Here is an 18,365-nt window from a genome sequence, read left to right on the forward strand (position 1 = left end):
CAATTTTTTTCTACACTTTTAGGTGTATTTTGTGCAAGAAAATGCAATAAAATAGTCTGCCTAAGAAAAATTGAATTTTTTTGAGCACTTTTTTGTGGCCAAAAGTGCTTAAATGTTGGTAATAGGGGTCTTCCTCTACTCGGATCGGGCTGTCAATTTTTTTCTACACTTTTAGGTGTATTTTGTGCAAGAAAATGCAATAAAATAGTCTGCCTAAGAAAAATGGCATTTTTTTGAGCACTTTTTTATGGCGAAAAGTGCTAAAATGGTGGTAATAGGGGTCTTCCTCTACTCGGATCGGGCTGTCAATTTTTTTCTACACTTTTACGTATATTTTGTGCAAGAAAATGCAATAAAATAGTCTGCCTAAGAAAAATTAAATTTTTTTGAGCACTTTTTTATGGCGAAATTTGCTTTATTGGTGGTAATAGGGGTCTTCCTCTACTCGGATCGGGCTGTCAATTTTTTTCTACACTTTTAGGTGTATTTTGTGCAAGAAAATGCAATAAAATAGTCTGCCTAAGAAAAATTGAATTTTTTTGAGCACTTTTTTATGGCGAAAAGTGCTAAAATGGTGGTAATAGGGGTCTTCCTCTACTCGGATCGGGCTGTCAATTTTTTTCTACACTTTTAGGTGTATTTTGTGCAAGAAAATGCAATAAAATAGTCTGCCTAAGAAAAATTGAATTTTTTTGAGCACTTTTTTATGGCGAAAAGTGCTAAAATGGTGGTAATAGGGGTCTTCCTCTACTCGGATCGGGCTGTCAATTTTTTTCTACACTTTTAGGTGTATTTTGTGCAAGAAAATGCAATAAAATAGTCTGCCTAAGAAAAATTGAATTTTTTTGAGCACTTTTTTATGGCGAAAAGTGCTTTATTGGTGGTAATAGGGGTCTTCCTCTACTCGGATCGGGCTGTCAATTTTTTTCTACACTTTTAGGTGTATTTTGTGCAAGAAAATGCAATAAAATAGTCTGCCTAAGAAAAATGGCATTTTTTTGAGCACTTTTTTATGGCGAAAAGTGCTAAAATGGTGGTAATAGGGGTCTTCCTCTACTCGGATCGGGCTGTCAATTTTTTTCTACACTTTTAGGTGTATTTTGTGCAAGAAAATGCAATAAAATAGTCTGCCTAAGAAAAATGGCATTTTTTTGAGCACTTTTTTATGGCCAAAAGTGCTTAAATGTTGGTAATAGGGGTCTTCCTCTACTCGGTACGGGCTGTCAATTTTTTTCTACACTTTTAGGTGTATTTTGTGCAAGAAAATGCAATAAAATAGTCTGCCTAAGAAAAATTGAATTTTTTTGAGCACTTTTTTATGGCGAAAAGTGCTTAAATGTTGGTAATAGGGGTCTTCCTCTACTCGGATCGGGCTGTCAATTTTTTTCTACACTTTTACGTATATTTTGTGCAAGAAAATGCAATAAAATAGTCTGCCTAAGAAAAATTGAATTTTTTTGAGCACTTTTTTATGGCGAAAAGTGCTTAAATGTTGGTAATAGGGGTCTTCCTCTACTCGGATCGGGCTGTCAATTTTTTTCTACACTTTTAGGTGTATTTTGTGCAAGAAAATGCAATAAAATAGTCTGCCTAAGAAAAATTGAATTTTTTTGAGCACTTTTTTATGGCGAAAAGTGCTAAAATGGTGGTAATAGGGGTCTTCCTCTACTCGGATCGGGCTGTCAATTTTTTTCTACACTTTTAGGTGTATTTTGTGCAAGAAAATGCAATAAAATAGTCTGCCTAAGAAAAATTGAATTTTTTTGAGCACTTTTTTATGGCCAAAAGTGCTTAAATGTTGGTAATAGGGGTCTTCCTCTACTCGGATCGGGCTGTCAATTTTTTTCTACACTTTTAGGTGTATTTTGTGCAAGAAAATGCAATAAAATAGTCTGCCTAAGAAAAATTGAATTTTTTTGAGCACTTTTTTATGGCGAAAATTGCTTAAATGGTGGTAATAGGGGTCTTCCTCTACTCGGATCGGGCTGTCAATTTTTTTCTACACTTTTAGGTGTATTTTGTGCAAGAAAATGCAATAAAATAGTCTGCCTAAGAAAAATTGAATTTTTTTGAGCACTTTTTTATGGTGAAAAGTGCTAAAATGGTGGTAATAGGAGTCTTCCTCTACTCGGATCGGGCTGTCAATTTTTTTCTACACTTTTAGGTGTATTTTGTGCAAGAAAATGCAATAAAATAGTCTGCCTAAGAAAAATGGCATTTTTTTGAGCACTTTTTTATGGCCAAAAGTGCTTAAATGTTGGTAATAGGGGTCTTCCTCTACTCGGATCGGGCTGTCAATTTTTTTCTACACTTTTAGGTGTATTTTGTGCAAGAAAATGCAATAAAATAGTCTGCCTAAGAAAAATTGAATTTTTTTGAGCACTTTTTTATGGCGAAAAGTGCTTAAATGGTGGTAATAGGGGTCTTCCTCTACTCGGATCGGGCTGTCAATTTTTTTCTACACTTTTAGGTGTATTTTGTGCAAGAAAATGCAATAAAATAGTCTGCCTAAGAAAAATTGAATTTTTTTGAGCACTTTTTTATGGTGAAAAGTGCTAAAATGGTGGTAATAGGAGTCTTCCTCTACTCGGATCGGGCTGTCAATTTTTTTCTACACTTTTAGGTGTATTTTGTGCAAGAAAATGCAATAAAATAGTCTGCCTAAGAAAAATTGAATTTTTTTGAGCACTTTTTTATGGCGAAAAGTGCTAAAATGGTGGTAATAGGGGTCTTCCTCTACTCGGATCGGGCTGTCAATTTTTTTCTACACTTTTAGGTGTATTTTGTGCAAGAAAATGCAATAAAATAGTCTGCCTAAGAAAAATGGCATTTTTTTGAGCACTTTTTTATGGCGAAAAGTGCTAAAATGGTGGTAATAGGGGTCTTCCTCTACTCGGATCGGGCTGTCAATTTTTTTCTACACTTTTAGGTGTATTTTGTGCAAGAAAATGCAATAAAATAGTCTGCCTAAGAAAAATTGAATTTTTTTGAGCACTTTTTTATGGCGAAAAGTGCTTTATTGGTGGTAATAGGGGTCTTCCTCTACTCGGATCGGGCTGTCAATTTTTTTCTACACTTTTAGGTGTATTTTGTGCAAGAAAATGCAATAAAATAGTCTGCCTAAGAAAAATGGCATTTTTTTGAGCACTTTTTTATGGCGAAAAGTGCTTAAATGTTGGTAATAGGGGTCTTCCTCTACTCGGATCGGGCTGTCAATTTTTTTCTACACTTTTAGGTGTATTTTGTGCAAGAAAATGCAATAAAATAGTCTGCCTAAGAAAAATTGAATTTTTTTGAGCACTTTTTTATGGTGAAAAGTGCTAAAATGGTGGTAATAGGAGTCTTCCTCTACTCGGATCGGGCTGTCAATTTTTTTCTACACTTTTAGGTGTATTTTGTGCAAGAAAATGCAATAAAATAGTCTGCCTAAGAAAAATGGCATTTTTTTGAGCACTTTTTTATGGCGAAAAGTGCTAAAATGGTGGTAATAGGGGTCTTCCTCTACTCGGATCGGGCTGTCAATTTTTTTCTACACTTTTACGTATATTTTGTGCAAGAAAATGCAATAAAATAGTCTGCCTAAGAAAAATTAAATTTTTTTGAGCACTTTTTTATGGCGAAATGTGCTTTATTGGTGGTAATAGGGGTCTTCCTCTACTCGGATCGGGCTGTCAATTTTTTTCTACACTTTTAGGTGTATTTTGTGCAAGAAAATGCAATAAAATAGTCTGCCTAAGAAAAATTGAATTTTTTTGAGCACTTTTTTATGGCGAAAAGTGCTAAAATGGTGGTAATAGGGGTCTTCCTCTACTCGGATCGGGCTGTCAATTTTTTTCTACACTTTTAGGTGTATTTTGTGCAAGAAAATGCAATAAAATAGTCTGCCTAAGAAAAAATGAATTTTTTTGAGCACTTTTTATGGTGAAAAGTGCTAAAATGGTGGTAATAGGAGTCTTCCTCTACTCGGATCGGGCTGTCAATTTTTTTCTACACTTTTAGGTGTATTTTGTGCAAGAAAATGCAATAAAATAGTCTGCCTAAGAAAAATTGAATTTTTTTGAGCACTTTTTTATGGTGAAAAGTGCTAAAATGGTGGTAATAGGAGTCTTCCTCTACTCGGATCGGGCTGTCAATTTTTTTCTACACTTTTAGGTGTATTTTGTGCAAGAAAATGCAATAAAATAGTCTGCCTAAGAAAAATTGAATTTTTTTGAGCACTTTTTTATGGCGAAATTTGCTTTATTGTTGGTAATAGGGGTCTTCCTCTACTCGGATCGGGCTGTCAATTTTTTTCTACACTTTTAGGTGTATTTTGTGCAAGAAAATGCAATAAAATAGTCTGCCTAATAAAAATGGCATTTTTTTGAGCACTTTTTTATGGCGAAAAGTGCTTAAATGTTGGTAATAGGGGTCTTCCTCTACTCGGATCGGGCTGTCAATTTTTTTCTACACTTTTACGTATATTTTGTGCAAGAAAATGCAATAAAATAGTCTGCCTAAGAAAAATTGAATTTTTTTGAGCACTTTTTTATGGTGAAAAGTGCTAAAATGGTGGTAATAGGAGTCTTCCTCTACTCGGATCGGGCTGTCAATTTTTTTCTACACTTTTAGGTGTATTTTGTGCAAGAAAATGCAATAAAATAGTCTGCCTAAGAAAAATGGCATTTTTTTGAGCACTTTTTTATGGCGAAAAGTGCTAAAATGGTGGTAATAGGGGTCTTCCTCTACTCGGATCGGGCTGTCAATTTTTTTCTACACTGTTAGGTGTATTTTGTGCAAGAAAATGCAATAAAATAGTCTGCCTAAGAAAAATTAAATTTTTTTGAGCACTTTTTTATGGCGAAATTTGCTTTATTGGTGGTAATAGGGGTCTTCCTCTACTCGGATCGGGCTGTCAATTTTTTTCTACACTTTTAGGTGTATTTTGTGCAAGAAAATGCAATAAAATAGTCTGCCTAAGAAAAATTGAATTTTTTTGAGCACTTTTTTATGGCCAAAAGTGCTTAAATGTTGGTAATAGGGGTCTTCCTCTACTCGGTACGGGCTGTCAATTTTTTTCTACACTTTTAGGTGTATTTTGTGCAAGAAAATGCAATAAAATAGTCTGCCTAAGAAAAACTGAATTTTTTTGAGCACTTTTTTATGGCGAAAAGTGCTTAAATGTTGGTAATAGGGGTCTTCCTCTACTCGGATCGGGCTGTCAATTTTTTTCTACACTTTTACGTATATTTTGTGCAAGAAAATGCAATAAAATAGTCTGCCTAAGAAAAATGGCATTTTTTTGAGCACTTTTTTATGGCGAAAAGTGCTAAAATGGTGGTAATAGGGGTCTTCCTCTACTCGGATCGGGCTGTCAATTTTTTTCTACACTTTTACGTATATTTTGTGCAAGAAAATGCAATAAAATAGTCTGCCTAAGAAAAATTAAATTTTTTTGAGCACTTTTTTATGGCGAAATTTGCTTTATTGGTGGTAATAGGGGTCTTCCTCTACTCGGATCGGGCTGTCAATTTTTTTCTACACTTTTAGGTGTATTTTGTGCAAGAAAATGCAATAAAATAGTCTGCCTAAGAAAAATGGCATTTTTTTGAGCACTTTTTTATGGCCAAAAGTGCTTAAATGTTGGTAATAGGGGTCTTCCTCTACTCGGTACGGGCTGTCAATTTTTTTCTACACTTTTAGGTGTATTTTGTGCAAGAAAATGCAATAAAATAGTCTGCCTAAGAAAAATTGAATTTTTTTGAGCACTTTTTTATGGTGAAAAGTGCTAAAATGGTGGTAATAGGAGTCTTCCTCTACTCGGATCGGGCTGTCAATTTTTTTCTACACTTTTAGGTGTATTTTGTGCAAGAAAATGCAATAAAATAGTCTGCCTAAGAAAAATTGAATTTTTTTGAGCACTTTTTTGTGGCCAAAAGTGCTTAAATGTTGGTAATAGGGGTCTTCCTCTACTCGGATCGGGCTGTCAATTTTTTTCTACACTTTTAGGTGTATTTTGTGCAAGAAAATGCAATAAAATAGTCTGCCTAAGAAAAATTAAATTTTTTTGAGCACTTTTTTATGGCGAAATTTGCTTTATTGGTGGTAATAGGGGTCTTCCTCTACTCGGATCGGGCTGTCAATTTTTTTCTACACTTTTAGGTGTATTTTGTGCAAGAAAATGCAATAAAATAGTCTGCCTAAGAAAAATTAAATTTTTTTGAGCACTTTTTTATGGCGAAATTTGCTTTATTGGTGGTAATAGGGGTCTTCCTCTACTCGGATCGGGCTGTCAATTTTTTTCTACACTTTTAGGTGTATTTTGTGCAAGAAAATGCAATAAAATAGTCTGCCTAAGAAAAATTGAATTTTTTTGAGCACTTTTTTATGGTGAAAAGTGCTAAAATGGTGGTAATAGGAGTCTTCCTCTACTCGGATCGGGCTGTCAATTTTTTTCTACACTTTTAGGTATATTTTGTGCAAGAAAATGCAATAAAATAGTCTGCCTAAGAAAAATTGAATTTTTTTGAGCACTTTTTTATGGTGAAAAGTGCTAAAATGGTGGTAATAGGAGTCTTCCTCTACTCGGATCGGGCTGTCAATTTTTTTCTACACTTTTAGGTGTATTTTGTGCAAGAAAATGCAATAAAATAGTCTGCCTAAGAAAAATTGAATTTTTTTGAGCACTTTTTTATGGCGAAAAGTGCTTAAATGTTGGTAATAGGGGTCTTCCTCTACTCGGATCGGGCTGTCAATTTTTTTCTACACTTTTACGTATATTTTGTGCAAGAAAATGCAATAAAATAGTCTGCCTAAGAAAAATGGCATTTTTTTGAGCACTTTTTTATGGCCAAAAGTGCTTAAATGTTGGTAATAGGGGTCTTCCTCTACTCGGTACGGGCTGTCAATTTTTTTCTACACTTTTAGGTGTATTTTGTGCAAGAAAATGCAATAAAATAGTCTGCCTAATAAAAATGGCATTTTTTTGAGCACTTTTTTATGGCGAAAAGTGCTTAAATGTTGGTAATAGGGGTCTTCCTCTACTCGGATCGGGCTGTCAATTTTTTTCTACACTTTTACGTATATTTTGTGCAAGAAAATGCAATAAAATAGTCTGCCTAAGAAAAATTGAATTTTTTTGAGCACTTTTTTATGGTGAAAAGTGCTAAAATGGTGGTAATAGGAGTCTTCCTCTACTCGGATCGGGCTGTCAATTTTTTTCTACACTTTTAGGTGTATTTTGTGCAAGAAAATGCAATAAAATAGTCTGCCTAAGAAAAATGGCATTTTTTTGAGCACTTTTTTATGGCGAAAAGTGCTAAAATGGTGGTAATAGGGGTCTTCCTCTACTCGGATCGGGCTGTCAATTTTTTTCTACACTTTTACGTATATTTTGTGCAAGAAAATGCAATAAAATAGTCTGCCTAAGAAAAATTAAATTTTTTTGAGCACTTTTTTATGGCGAAATTTGCTTTATTGGTGGTAATAGGGGTCTTCCTCTACTCGGATCGGGCTGTCAATTTTTTTCTACACTTTTAGGTGTATTTTGTGCAAGAAAATGCAATAAAATAGTCTGCCTAAGAAAAATGGCATTTTTTTGAGCACTTTTTTATGGCCAAAAGTGCTTAAATGTTGGTAATAGGGGTCTTCCTCTACTCGGTACGGGCTGTCAATTTTTTTCTACACTTTTAGGTGTATTTTGTGCAAGAAAATGCAATAAAATAGTCTGCCTAAGAAAAATTGAATTTTTTTGAGCACTTTTTTATGGCGAAAAGTGCTTAAATGTTGGTAATAGGGGTCTTCCTCTACTCGGATCGGGCTGTCAATTTTTTTCTACACTTTTACGTATATTTTGTGCAAGAAAATGCAATAAAATAGTCTGCCTAAGAAAAATTGAATTTTTTTGAGCACTTTTTTATGGTGAAAAGTGCTAAAATGGTGGTAATAGGAGTCTTCCTCTACTCGGATCGGGCTGTCAATTTTTTTCTACACTTTTAGGTGTATTTTGTGCAAGAAAATGCAATAAAATAGTCTGCCTAAGAAAAATTGAATTTTTTTGAGCACTTTTTTATGGCGAAAAGTGCTAAAATGGTGGTAATAGGGGTCTTCCTCTACTCGGATCGGGCTGTCAATTTTTTTCTACACTGTTAGGTGTATTTTGTGCAAGAAAATGCAATAAAATAGTCTGCCTAATAAAAATGGCATTTTTTTGAGCACTTTTTTATGGCGAAAAGTGCTAAAATGGTGGTAATAGGGGTCTTCCTCTACTCGGATCGGGCTGTCAATTTTTTTCTACACTTTTAGGTGTATTTTGTGCAAGAAAATGCAATAAAATAGTCTGCCTAAGAAAAATTGAATTTTTTTGAGCACTTTTTTATGGCGAAAAGTGCTAAAATGGTGGTAATAGGGGTCTTCCTCTACTCGGATCGGGCTGTCAATTTTTTTCTACACTGTTAGGTGTATTTTGTGCAAGAAAATGCAATAAAATAGTCTGCCTAAGAAAAATGGCATTTTTTTGAGCACTTTTTTATGGCCAAAAGTGCTTAAATGTTGGTAATAGGGGTCTTCCTCTACTCGGTACGGGCTGTCAATTTTTTTCTACACTTTTAGGTGTATTTTGTGCAAGAAAATGCAATAAAATAGTCTGCCTAATAAAAATGGCATTTTTTTGAGCACTTTTTTATGGCGAAAAGTGCTTAAATGTTGGTAATAGGGGTCTTCCTCTACTCGGATCGGGCTGTCAATTTTTTTCTACACTTTTACGTATATTTTGTGCAAGAAAATGCAATAAAATAGTCTGCCTAAGAAAAATTGAATTTTTTGAGCACTTTTTTATGGTGAAAAGTGCTAAAATGGTGGTAATAGGAGTCTTCCTCTACTCGGATCGGGCTGTCAATTTTTTTCTACACTTTTAGGTGTATTTTGTGCAAGAAAATGCAATAAAATAGTCTGCCTAAGAAAAATGGCATTTTTTTGAGCACTTTTTTATGGCGAAAAGTGCTAAAATGGTGGTAATAGGGGTCTTCCTCTACTCGGATCGGGCTGTCAATTTTTTTCTACACTTTTACGTATATTTTGTGCAAGAAAATGCAATAAAATAGTCTGCCTAAGAAAAATTAAATTTTTTTGAGCACTTTTTTATGGCGAAATTTGCTTTATTGGTGGTAATAGGGGTCTTCCTCTACTCGGATCGGGCTGTCAATTTTTTTCTACACTTTTAGGTGTATATTGTGCAAGAAAATGCAATAAAATAGTCTGCCTAAGAAAAATTGAATTTTTTTGAGCACTTTTTTATGGCGAAAAGTGCTAAAATGGTGGTAATAGGGGTCTTCCTCTACTCGGATCGGGCTGTCAATTTTTTTCTACACTTTTAGGTGTATTTTGTGCAAGAAAATGCAATAAAATAGTCTGCCTAAGAAAAATGGCATTTTTTTGAGCACTTTTTTATGGCCAAAAGTGCTTAAATGTTGGTAATAGGGGTCTTCCTCTACTCGGATCGGGCTGTCAATTTTTTTCTACACTTTTACGTATATTTTGTGCAAGAAAATGCAATAAAATAGTCTGCCTAAGAAAAATTGAATTTTTTTGAGCACTTTTTTATGGTGAAAAGTGCTAAAATGGTGGTAATAGGAGTCTTCCTCTACTCGGATCGGGCTGTCAATTTTTTTCTACACTTTTAGGTGTATTTTGTGCAAGAAAATGCAATAAAATAGTCTGCCTAAGAAAAATTGAATTTTTTTGAGCACTTTTTTATGGCCAAAAGTGCTTAAATGTTGGTAATAGGGGTCTTCCTCTACTCGGATCGGGCTGTCAATTTTTTTCTACACTGTTAGGTGTATTTTGTGCAAGAAAATGCAATAAAATAGTCTGCCTAAGAAAAATGGCATTTTTTTGAGCACTTTTTTATGGCCAAAAGTGCTTAAATGTTGGTAATAGGGGTCTTCCTCTACTCGGTACGGGCTGTCAATTTTTTTCTACACTTTTAGGTGTATTTTGTGCAAGAAAATGCAATAAAATAGTCTGCCTAAGAAAAATTGAATTTTTTTGAGCACTTTTTTATGGCCAAAAGTGCTTAAATGTTGGTAATAGGGGTCTTCCTCTACTCGGATCGGGCTGTCAATTTTTCTCTACACTTTTAGGTGTATTTTGTGCAAGAAAATGCAATAAAATAGTCTGCCTAAGAAAAATTAAATTTTTTTGAGCACTTTTTTATGGCGAAAAGTGCTAAAATGGTGGTAATAGGGGTCTTCCTCTACTCGGTACGGGCTGTCAATTTTTTTCTACACTTTTAAGTGTATTTTGTGCAAGAAAATGCAATAAAATAGTCTGCCTAAGAAAAATGGCATTTTTTTGAGCACTTTTTTATGGCGAAAAGTGCTTTATTGGTGGTAATAGGGGTCTTCCTCTACTCGGATCGGGCTGTCAATTTTTTTCTACACTGTTAGGTGTATTTTGTGCAAGAAAATGCAATAAAATAGTCTGCCTAAGAAAAATGGCATTTTTTTGAGCACTTTTTTATGGCGAAAAGTGCTTAAATGTTGGTAATAGGGGTCTTCCTCTACTCGGATCGGGCTGTCAATTTTTTTCTACACTTTTAGGTGTATTTTGTGCAAGAAAATGTAATAAAATAGTCTGCCTAAGAAAAATTGAATTTTTTTTAGCACTTTTTTATGGTTAAAAGTGCTTTAATGGTGGTAATTTACAATTAGTAAAATTTAACTGTAACAGCTAAATTTTTTGACCCCGCAGCAAATTCGTTCTCTGTCCCTATATTTGCTAACGTAATTTGATGTGATAGCAAATTATTTGCTCATGCGACAGCAAATTTTTTCTATGCATGTCAGTAATATAAAAGTGAAATTCACTCTGAAATTATTTTTAAGGTCTTGCATAAATTTTTAAATAATATTAATAATAATAATAATAATAGTGGAATCAAATTTTAGTCTTAACAAACACTATCACTGGAGTATCAGACAATACGGTCTAGTATTATTAGCTCTTGGCCTTGCTAAATCTCAAAAAATCTTCAGTTTTTTGAGTATAATATTCTAAAGTAACGAATATTTTGAAAAAATTTTGAACCAAACTCTTTTTTTATTTTTTTCAAATTTTTTGCCAAAATTTAAAAACATTAGTTTTTAATTTTATGAAGTGAGATTTCACACTTTAGTTGAAATTATAATAGAAAGTTTTCATTACCTACAGGTACCATATCATATTAATTGAAAATAGATTATCTATATTGGAATGAATCCAAAATTTTAGATCAAATTTATTGCGATTTTAATCATTAGTAAATTAAAATTATATCTTTTGAACCATATCATTTAGATCTATAATGAAATGAACTTGCTCAATTCAATGTGACTGAACTTGCTATTCAATAAAATTTTCAACAGTTGTAGCCACATTCTTGTCTGACTAAAACTTTCTTTAACTACTCGATAATAAAATTACAGAGGAGATTGAAAATTTTTGTCTGACTAGAAATTATATCGTTACTACTGAGCTACAATTTTTTTAACACTAGTTAATAACATTATATTAGTCTGACTAAAACTTATTTGTTTATTTATAAAATGTTAATAAAAAACAGTATTCTTCATGTTCTACATAAAATTGAAATTTTTTTATTATATTCCGCATTTATTTCTTTAGTAAAAAACCGTTGAGAAAAAAAGATGAAAGTGCGATTCCAAGTGAGATTTTGACTTTTTCGGAGTAGGTTAACCGATTGCAATGAAACTTTGGAATTTTGTTATATATAGTAAGACTAATCTTTAACGTAAATTTCAGCCTAAAATATTTGTTAGTTTACGAGATTTGCAATAATAACAAAAAATTTAAAACTGCTATATCTTCCGTTCTAATAAACGGATTGAGGTCTACTTTTTTTTAAAATGTCAAGGAAAATGAGAGGAATAAATCTCTTTCAGAACATTTTTTTATAATTTTACAACTAAAAAAATTATTAAATAATAATTGAATAACTTTCGCGCGACTAACTAAAATTCAATCACTTAAACGCTAAAATGATCTTACCTGTGTTTTCTTTAATGTTCCAAAGGATTTTTATTGTAAATGTAAGTTTAACTTAAGAAATTTTATTAATTTATTAGTATAAACAATTGAGATTTCTGCTAGTTGACGTGCAGACGACATTGCGCACGCAGCATTCTCACATAGCCAATTTAGTCCACGAATCACGTCAGTTGGCTATGTGAGAATGCTGCGTGCGCAATGTCGTCTGCACGTCAACTAGCAGAAATCTCAATTGTTTATACTAATAAATTAATAAAATTTCTTAAGTTAAACTTACATTTACAATAAAAATCCTTTGGAACATTAAAGAAAACACAGGTAAGATCATTTTAGCGTTTAAGTGATTGAATTTTAGTTAGTCGCGCGAAAGTTATTCAATTATTATTTAATAATTTTTTTAGTTGTAAAATTATAAAAAAATGTTCTGAAAGAGATTTATTCCTCTCATTTTCCTTGACATTTTAAAAAAAAGTAGACCTCAATCCGTTTATTAGAACGGAAGATATAGCAGTTTTAAATTTTTTGTTATTATTGCAAATCTCGTAAACTAACAAATATTTTAGGCTGAAATTTACGTTAAAGATTAGTCTTACTATATATAACAAAATTCCAAAGTTTCATTGCAATCGGTTAACCTACTCCGAAAAAGTCAAAATCTCACTTGGAATCGCACAAAGTTAATTGGAAAAGAAGTTATTTATTAATAATTAATTAACTATTTTTTTGAAAAAAAATCAAAAATTTACCCTTTTTTAAAAAAAGTAAAAATATTTTTGAATTTTTAAATTTAATTTAAATCTCTTAAAAGGAGGCTTAATAGTATACATTTTAAGCTTCTTTTTAAGGAGTAAAAAAAATAAAAAAAGTGTAAATTTTGAATTTTTAAAAAATATTTTTCACCATTAGTATAAGAGTTGGCAAAAACATTTCGAAAAAAATTCAATTATTCACATTTTTGCTATTGGATTACTTTAGAAAATTTGCCTTATATACACTGAAAAAAAGTATCATTGATTCAAAAAAATGATTTATTTGTCCATATTTGATCCACTTATTTTCTTAATTTAAGAAAATTTACTTCAAACTAGTAAAATTTTCTTGGTTTAAGAAAAGATTGAATTAAATACGGACAAGTAAATGGATTTTCTTGATTGAATACTGTTTTTTTCTAGTGTATATATTTAGTAGTGAGAGATAGTTATTTTCAGACCAGACAGTTAAATTTCTTGTCAATAATATAATATCACAAATTAAATATAATTCAAGCAAGACAAGACGTTTCACAATTTAGTAATTATATTTTCAGTAGTTAAAGTCAGTTTCTGTCAGGCGAAACGATTTGAATACTATAAGTAATTTTTTAATATGTATAATTAGTATTAAAGACAGTTGAAGCCAGACAAGTTTTAAATGAAAAATAAAAATTTTCTCAAGATCCAGTTGACAAAAAAAACAAAAAAAAATTGCTTTTTCTCCTTCTAAAACGTATTAGAACCTATTTAAAAATAATTTTTGTGAATAAAAATTTTTTTCAATCAGTTTTTTATATTGTTTATTTATAAATAGTTAACAACAAAAAAGTGTTCTTTATGTTCAATGTAAAATTTAAAAATATTTTTAAATTCTGAATACATTTATAAAAAACCGTTGAGAAAAAAATGCCACTCAATTAGAAAAAAGTTAATTAATAAATTATTATTTATGTACACTGAAAAAAAAAATTTATTTGTATTAAATAATTATTATTTGAATAAATTAAATGGTATTTATTTCGAAGACAGTCATTATTGGTTCAAATAGAATTTATTTAATTCAAATAAAAATTATTTGGTTCAAGTAAATATTTTTTTTATTGTAATCGAGTATTTGAATCAAATAATTTTTTTTAGTTTTATAATTAAATAATTAATAATAATTAATATTCTTTATTGAAAATGATGCGCGATTTATTAACATTAAATAAATAAACAATTTAAAAAACTGTTGAAAAAAATTTTTTAAACAAAAATTAATTTTAAATACTGCGTTTTAAGACGAGAAAACCATATTTTTTTGTTTTTCAATTGGTCAACTAGATTTCGAGAAAATTTTTTTTTTTATTTAAGACAAATCAAAATTTTGGTTGTTTATAACTATAACGAAAAAAAATTTTTTTTTTTTGTTTAACCCCTTCGCAGTCCAGTTAAAAATCGCTGGTGGGCCTAAAACGGTCCGAAAAAAAAGTTTCCAAAAAAATATGACTTCATCATATTTAAGGTTTTTGTGGTCGCTGAATTCGAATTTGAGGTCAGTTTTTCAAAATTCAAAATGGCGGATGCAATATGGCAGACAAATTTTTAAAAAATCAATCCAATATGCCTGAAATTTGTTACTCGGGGGTTTTTGGGGTCGCTAAATTCAAATTTGAGGTCAGTTTTTCAAAATTCAAAATGGCGGATCCAATATGGCGGACAAATTTTTAAAAAATCAATCCGATTTGTCTGAAATTTGTTACTCGGGGGTTTTTGTGGTCGCTGAATTCGAATTTGAGGTCGGTTTTTTGAAATTGGATCCGCCTTTTTGAATTTTGAAAAACCGACCTCAGATTCGTAATCAGAGACCCCGAAAACCCCTAAGCAACGAGTTTCATGTAAATCTGATAAATTTTAAGTTTTCATGGTCGCCATTTTGGGTCCGCCATTTTGTTTTTTTGAAATCTGACTTCAAATTTGGATTCAGCGACCCCAAAAACCCCCGAGTAACAAATTTCAGGCGAATCAAATTAAATTTAGTATTATTTTTTTGCGATGGCCATATATGGCCACTTGCACAAAGGTGGCACGACTTTTTCTGGCCACATATGGGCCCTGGACTGTCAAGGGGTTAATATTTTCGAAAACTTATTTTGATTACATTAGAATTAAAAAAAAAACGATTTAACATTGAAAATTAAATTTTTTAATTTTAGATGATCCGTTTGAGAAATTCTGACCCAAATACGATTATGTCAAGTTGGAATCATTAAAAATTTATATATTTTGACGACATATAAACATATTCAATGAGGTAATTTATTTTTAAACTTTTCTTTTATAAATCACCCCTTATATACGTGTATAATAAAAGTATTGATTTTTGATAAGTCTACTTCAAATATAAATAATATTTCAAAGGGAAAACTTGATTTTTCTTCTTCTTATTCAAATACCATAAATATATTATAAAAATATTCGCAAGATAATAAGTAATGGACAGTTTGTTTTCGCTGGATCGTCTCCATCAATTTTCTCCCTTGAGATCTATATGCATCCAAATAATGGAAAGGAGTCCCAAGGGCGCAGGCCCTATAGTCTACATTCTCATGTAGAGCAACTTCCCGTCAAAAAGCACTTTCTCGAGTTGAACAAAATTTTTCAAATTTAAATTCAAATCTAGATGTATAAAATTTTATTTTCATCTCAATTCATCTTTGAAATATTAGCTTTTCATATTTGAATCTTACACCTTTTTTTTATTGTAGTAAGAAATTTAAAAGCTCAAAAAATGTAAAATAAAAATTATTTCTCTTTAAAATCGATTCATTTCATAAGTAATTGTTTACTTTATTATTAAATATTCTTAAAATCTTATTAATTGACATTTTAATATAATGAATCGTATTTATAAGAATTATAATAAATCTCTAGTTAATTGAATTTTTATTTAACCGAATTTTCACACTGTCTACAATTTTAATTTAATCAAATTTTAAAAATTAATAGAATTTCTGTCGATTTCCAATTTAGATCAAATGAAATATTGTCGTTTTAAGAATTCTATCAAATAACAAATTTGTACAAATAAAAATTTCACCAAAATTTCAATTTAAAAATTCATCTCACTTAAAATTATACTAAATTAAAATTTTGTTTAAATTAGAAATCATGTAAATAGAAAAGTTATAAATAAAGAGAAATTCTATAAAATGAAAATTTTGATATATAAAAATTAGTAGACTTAAAAATTCATGTTAATTTAAATTCAATTGAATAAAAATTCGAAAAATGAAAATTCTACCTATTTTGAAATTATGTCAAAGGAAAATTCGAACTAATGAATTTTATTTAAGCACCTCAACAGTAACTCTTAAAACTCGTTAATTAATAATTGCTAATAATAATTAAAGAAATGGAAAAAAAACTATGTTAATTATTTGCATACCTGTTTTATTGAGATAATTGGCAGAGCATAGCGACGCCTCTCATTATCCAATGTTCTTCTGAATGAATCGTTGGAAGCCACATTGCAATAACAAAATTAGTTGAATGTCCAGTTGTTGAAAGTACTCCACGCCTTTCGCTGGTTTTATAAACTGGACATGTATAAACTAATCTTTTCTTTACTTTATCCTTGGTCATTGGAATCAACCACAGCTGTTAATGAAAAAAATTTAAGTTCTACATAACATATTTTATCATTTTTATTTATTTATTTAGTTATTTATTTATTTTTTCAAAAAACTTACATAAGGCATTGTATCAAAAAGCACTTTTAGTTGAGATTCATCGAGTCTCATCTCATTCATATTGAAGCGAGCACCATCCAAGAACAATCCATAGATATAGATTCCATCAGACGGTGCTTCTGAGAATTCCCTTTCTTTCAAAGGCACAAAATCATAAATCAACAAATCAATCGGAATTGAATATTTTCTCGCATAATTTTGTCGAGCACCGGTCAAAAATGCTTGCGTAAAATAAAATCCAGATATCCAAAAAGTTTTTGGTGGTCCATCATTGTACCAGTTCTTTAAATAAAAAATTTTTTAACGACAATTTTTATTATTAATCATTTCTGCAATTATCGTTTATAAATTCTTGTTTCATTTTTAAAATAACTTCCTTTTTTCTTAAATTCTCTATAAATTAATTATTTTTAAATTCTATTTTCTTTCTCAAGATAAAAATTATTCACATACCTGAAGGAAATTTAATCTACGAAGAAAATCCTGTATGTAACTTCCCAATGGCTTTAAAGAAGGATAAGAATTTTTCTTCCATAATATCGGAATTCTTCCTGTGATCATTGATGTGTAAATTTCTTCAAGATCAGAATTCATCACCACAAGACCTTAAAAATACAAAAATTCTATATATATAAAAAAAAAAAAAACTCACTTTTATCAATATTATTGAAGTAAAATTTACCTTTTATTGATTTTTGTAAATTTAAAAGACTATCTCTAATAGTTTGCAAAAGTTTATTAAATCTCCCCATTTCCTGAACTAAAACTGTATTCATACTTTGCTCATATGAAGTTGGATATTTTTTCAAAGCTTCAATAAGATAAAAATCGTTTGGTAATTTTGATAAAATATCCATTGAAATTCCAAATACAATTTCATCTGGTGATTTACTACTCTCATTATCATCATTATCATCAGCGGCAGTGTCCTGTAATTATTTTATAAATATTTTTTTTTAATTTCCTCAAAAAAAATCGAAATCTCTTATTTGAAATTTTATAATAAAAAATTCCACCTGAGTCAATAAAATCGACGTCATCATTAATTGAGTCTCCTGTTGGTCCTTGACAATATCAGCATTTTCATTCATACCAAAAACACCGGGACCAGTTATCATTGGAAGGGATTTGATGTATCCCAAAAATTGTCCATATTCATTTACCTGGGGCACATGATAAATACCACTTTCGTCAAAGGCGTGCTCATTAACAATAATCACGTTCTCGTTATAGAATTTAGCGAGAATCGTGTTTAAAGTCCGTCGATCCCATTCATCCGTTACACGACCACCATAATTGCATTCACCTTTTACAAATTAAAATCAAATCAAATTATCCAGTTCAAAGCATTTGGGCTTTTGAAGTTATATTTATATGCGTATAATAAAATCAACATTGGACATTTATTCAAACCTGTCAGATATTTTAAAGCAACAAATTGCACATCCTCGTATTGATCGAGAAAAATTTTTAATTGCAACACGCTAATTCGTAAATCTGTCTCGTTGAATTCATAAGGGTTATTCCAGCCGAGTGGTCCAAATTTTCGACGCTCTTGAACAATAGCGTGAAAAAAGCACAGCGCAAAAATCAATCTTTTGAATTGTTCTGGTTGCTTCGATTTCGCGAAAAATTCCTGCTCGCAAATTGGGTCCTGCAAAAAAAAAAAAAAAAAAAAAATTCGAAAACTCAAATATCGGCCCTAAAGCACAAAATCATAAAAAGAAACAATTAATTATTGAACATAAGTTAAAAAAAAGAAATAATAAAATGTAGAAAATTATTGGAAAATTTCTTTTTCAATATTATTTATTTAAAGATTGCAATAAAATGAAGAATAATTCGAATTTATGAAAAA

At 30.8% G+C, this 18,365-nt stretch overlaps 1 protein-coding gene across 1 annotated transcript in view; it reads right to left on the bottom strand.

The window, feature by feature from the left end:
- The window catches only part of LOC127286415 (dynein axonemal heavy chain 7), a 74,214-nt gene that overhangs the window by 41,163 nt on the left and 14,686 nt on the right, over positions 1–18,365 (bottom strand). Inside the window, exons 25-30 of the mRNA XM_051312833.1 lie at positions 17,921–18,161; positions 17,524–17,813; positions 17,190–17,436; positions 16,961–17,112; positions 16,508–16,789; positions 16,204–16,415 (exon numbers count right to left, since the gene is read on the bottom strand). Of these exons, the coding sequence (XP_051168790.1) occupies positions 16,209–16,415; positions 16,508–16,789; positions 16,961–17,112; positions 17,190–17,436; positions 17,524–17,813; positions 17,921–18,161 (1,419 nt within the window). The 3' untranslated portion in view covers positions 16,204–16,208. The remainder of the gene's footprint in view (positions 1–16,203; positions 16,416–16,507; positions 16,790–16,960; positions 17,113–17,189; positions 17,437–17,523; positions 17,814–17,920; positions 18,162–18,365) is intronic.

Source organism: Leptopilina boulardi, unplaced genomic scaffold, assembly GCF_019393585.1.
Source record: "Leptopilina boulardi isolate dan_hultmark-lab unplaced genomic scaffold, ZJU_Lbou_2.1 LbouV2_354, whole genome shotgun sequence".
Classification (NCBI taxonomy): Eukaryota; Metazoa; Arthropoda; class Insecta; order Hymenoptera; family Figitidae; genus Leptopilina; species Leptopilina boulardi.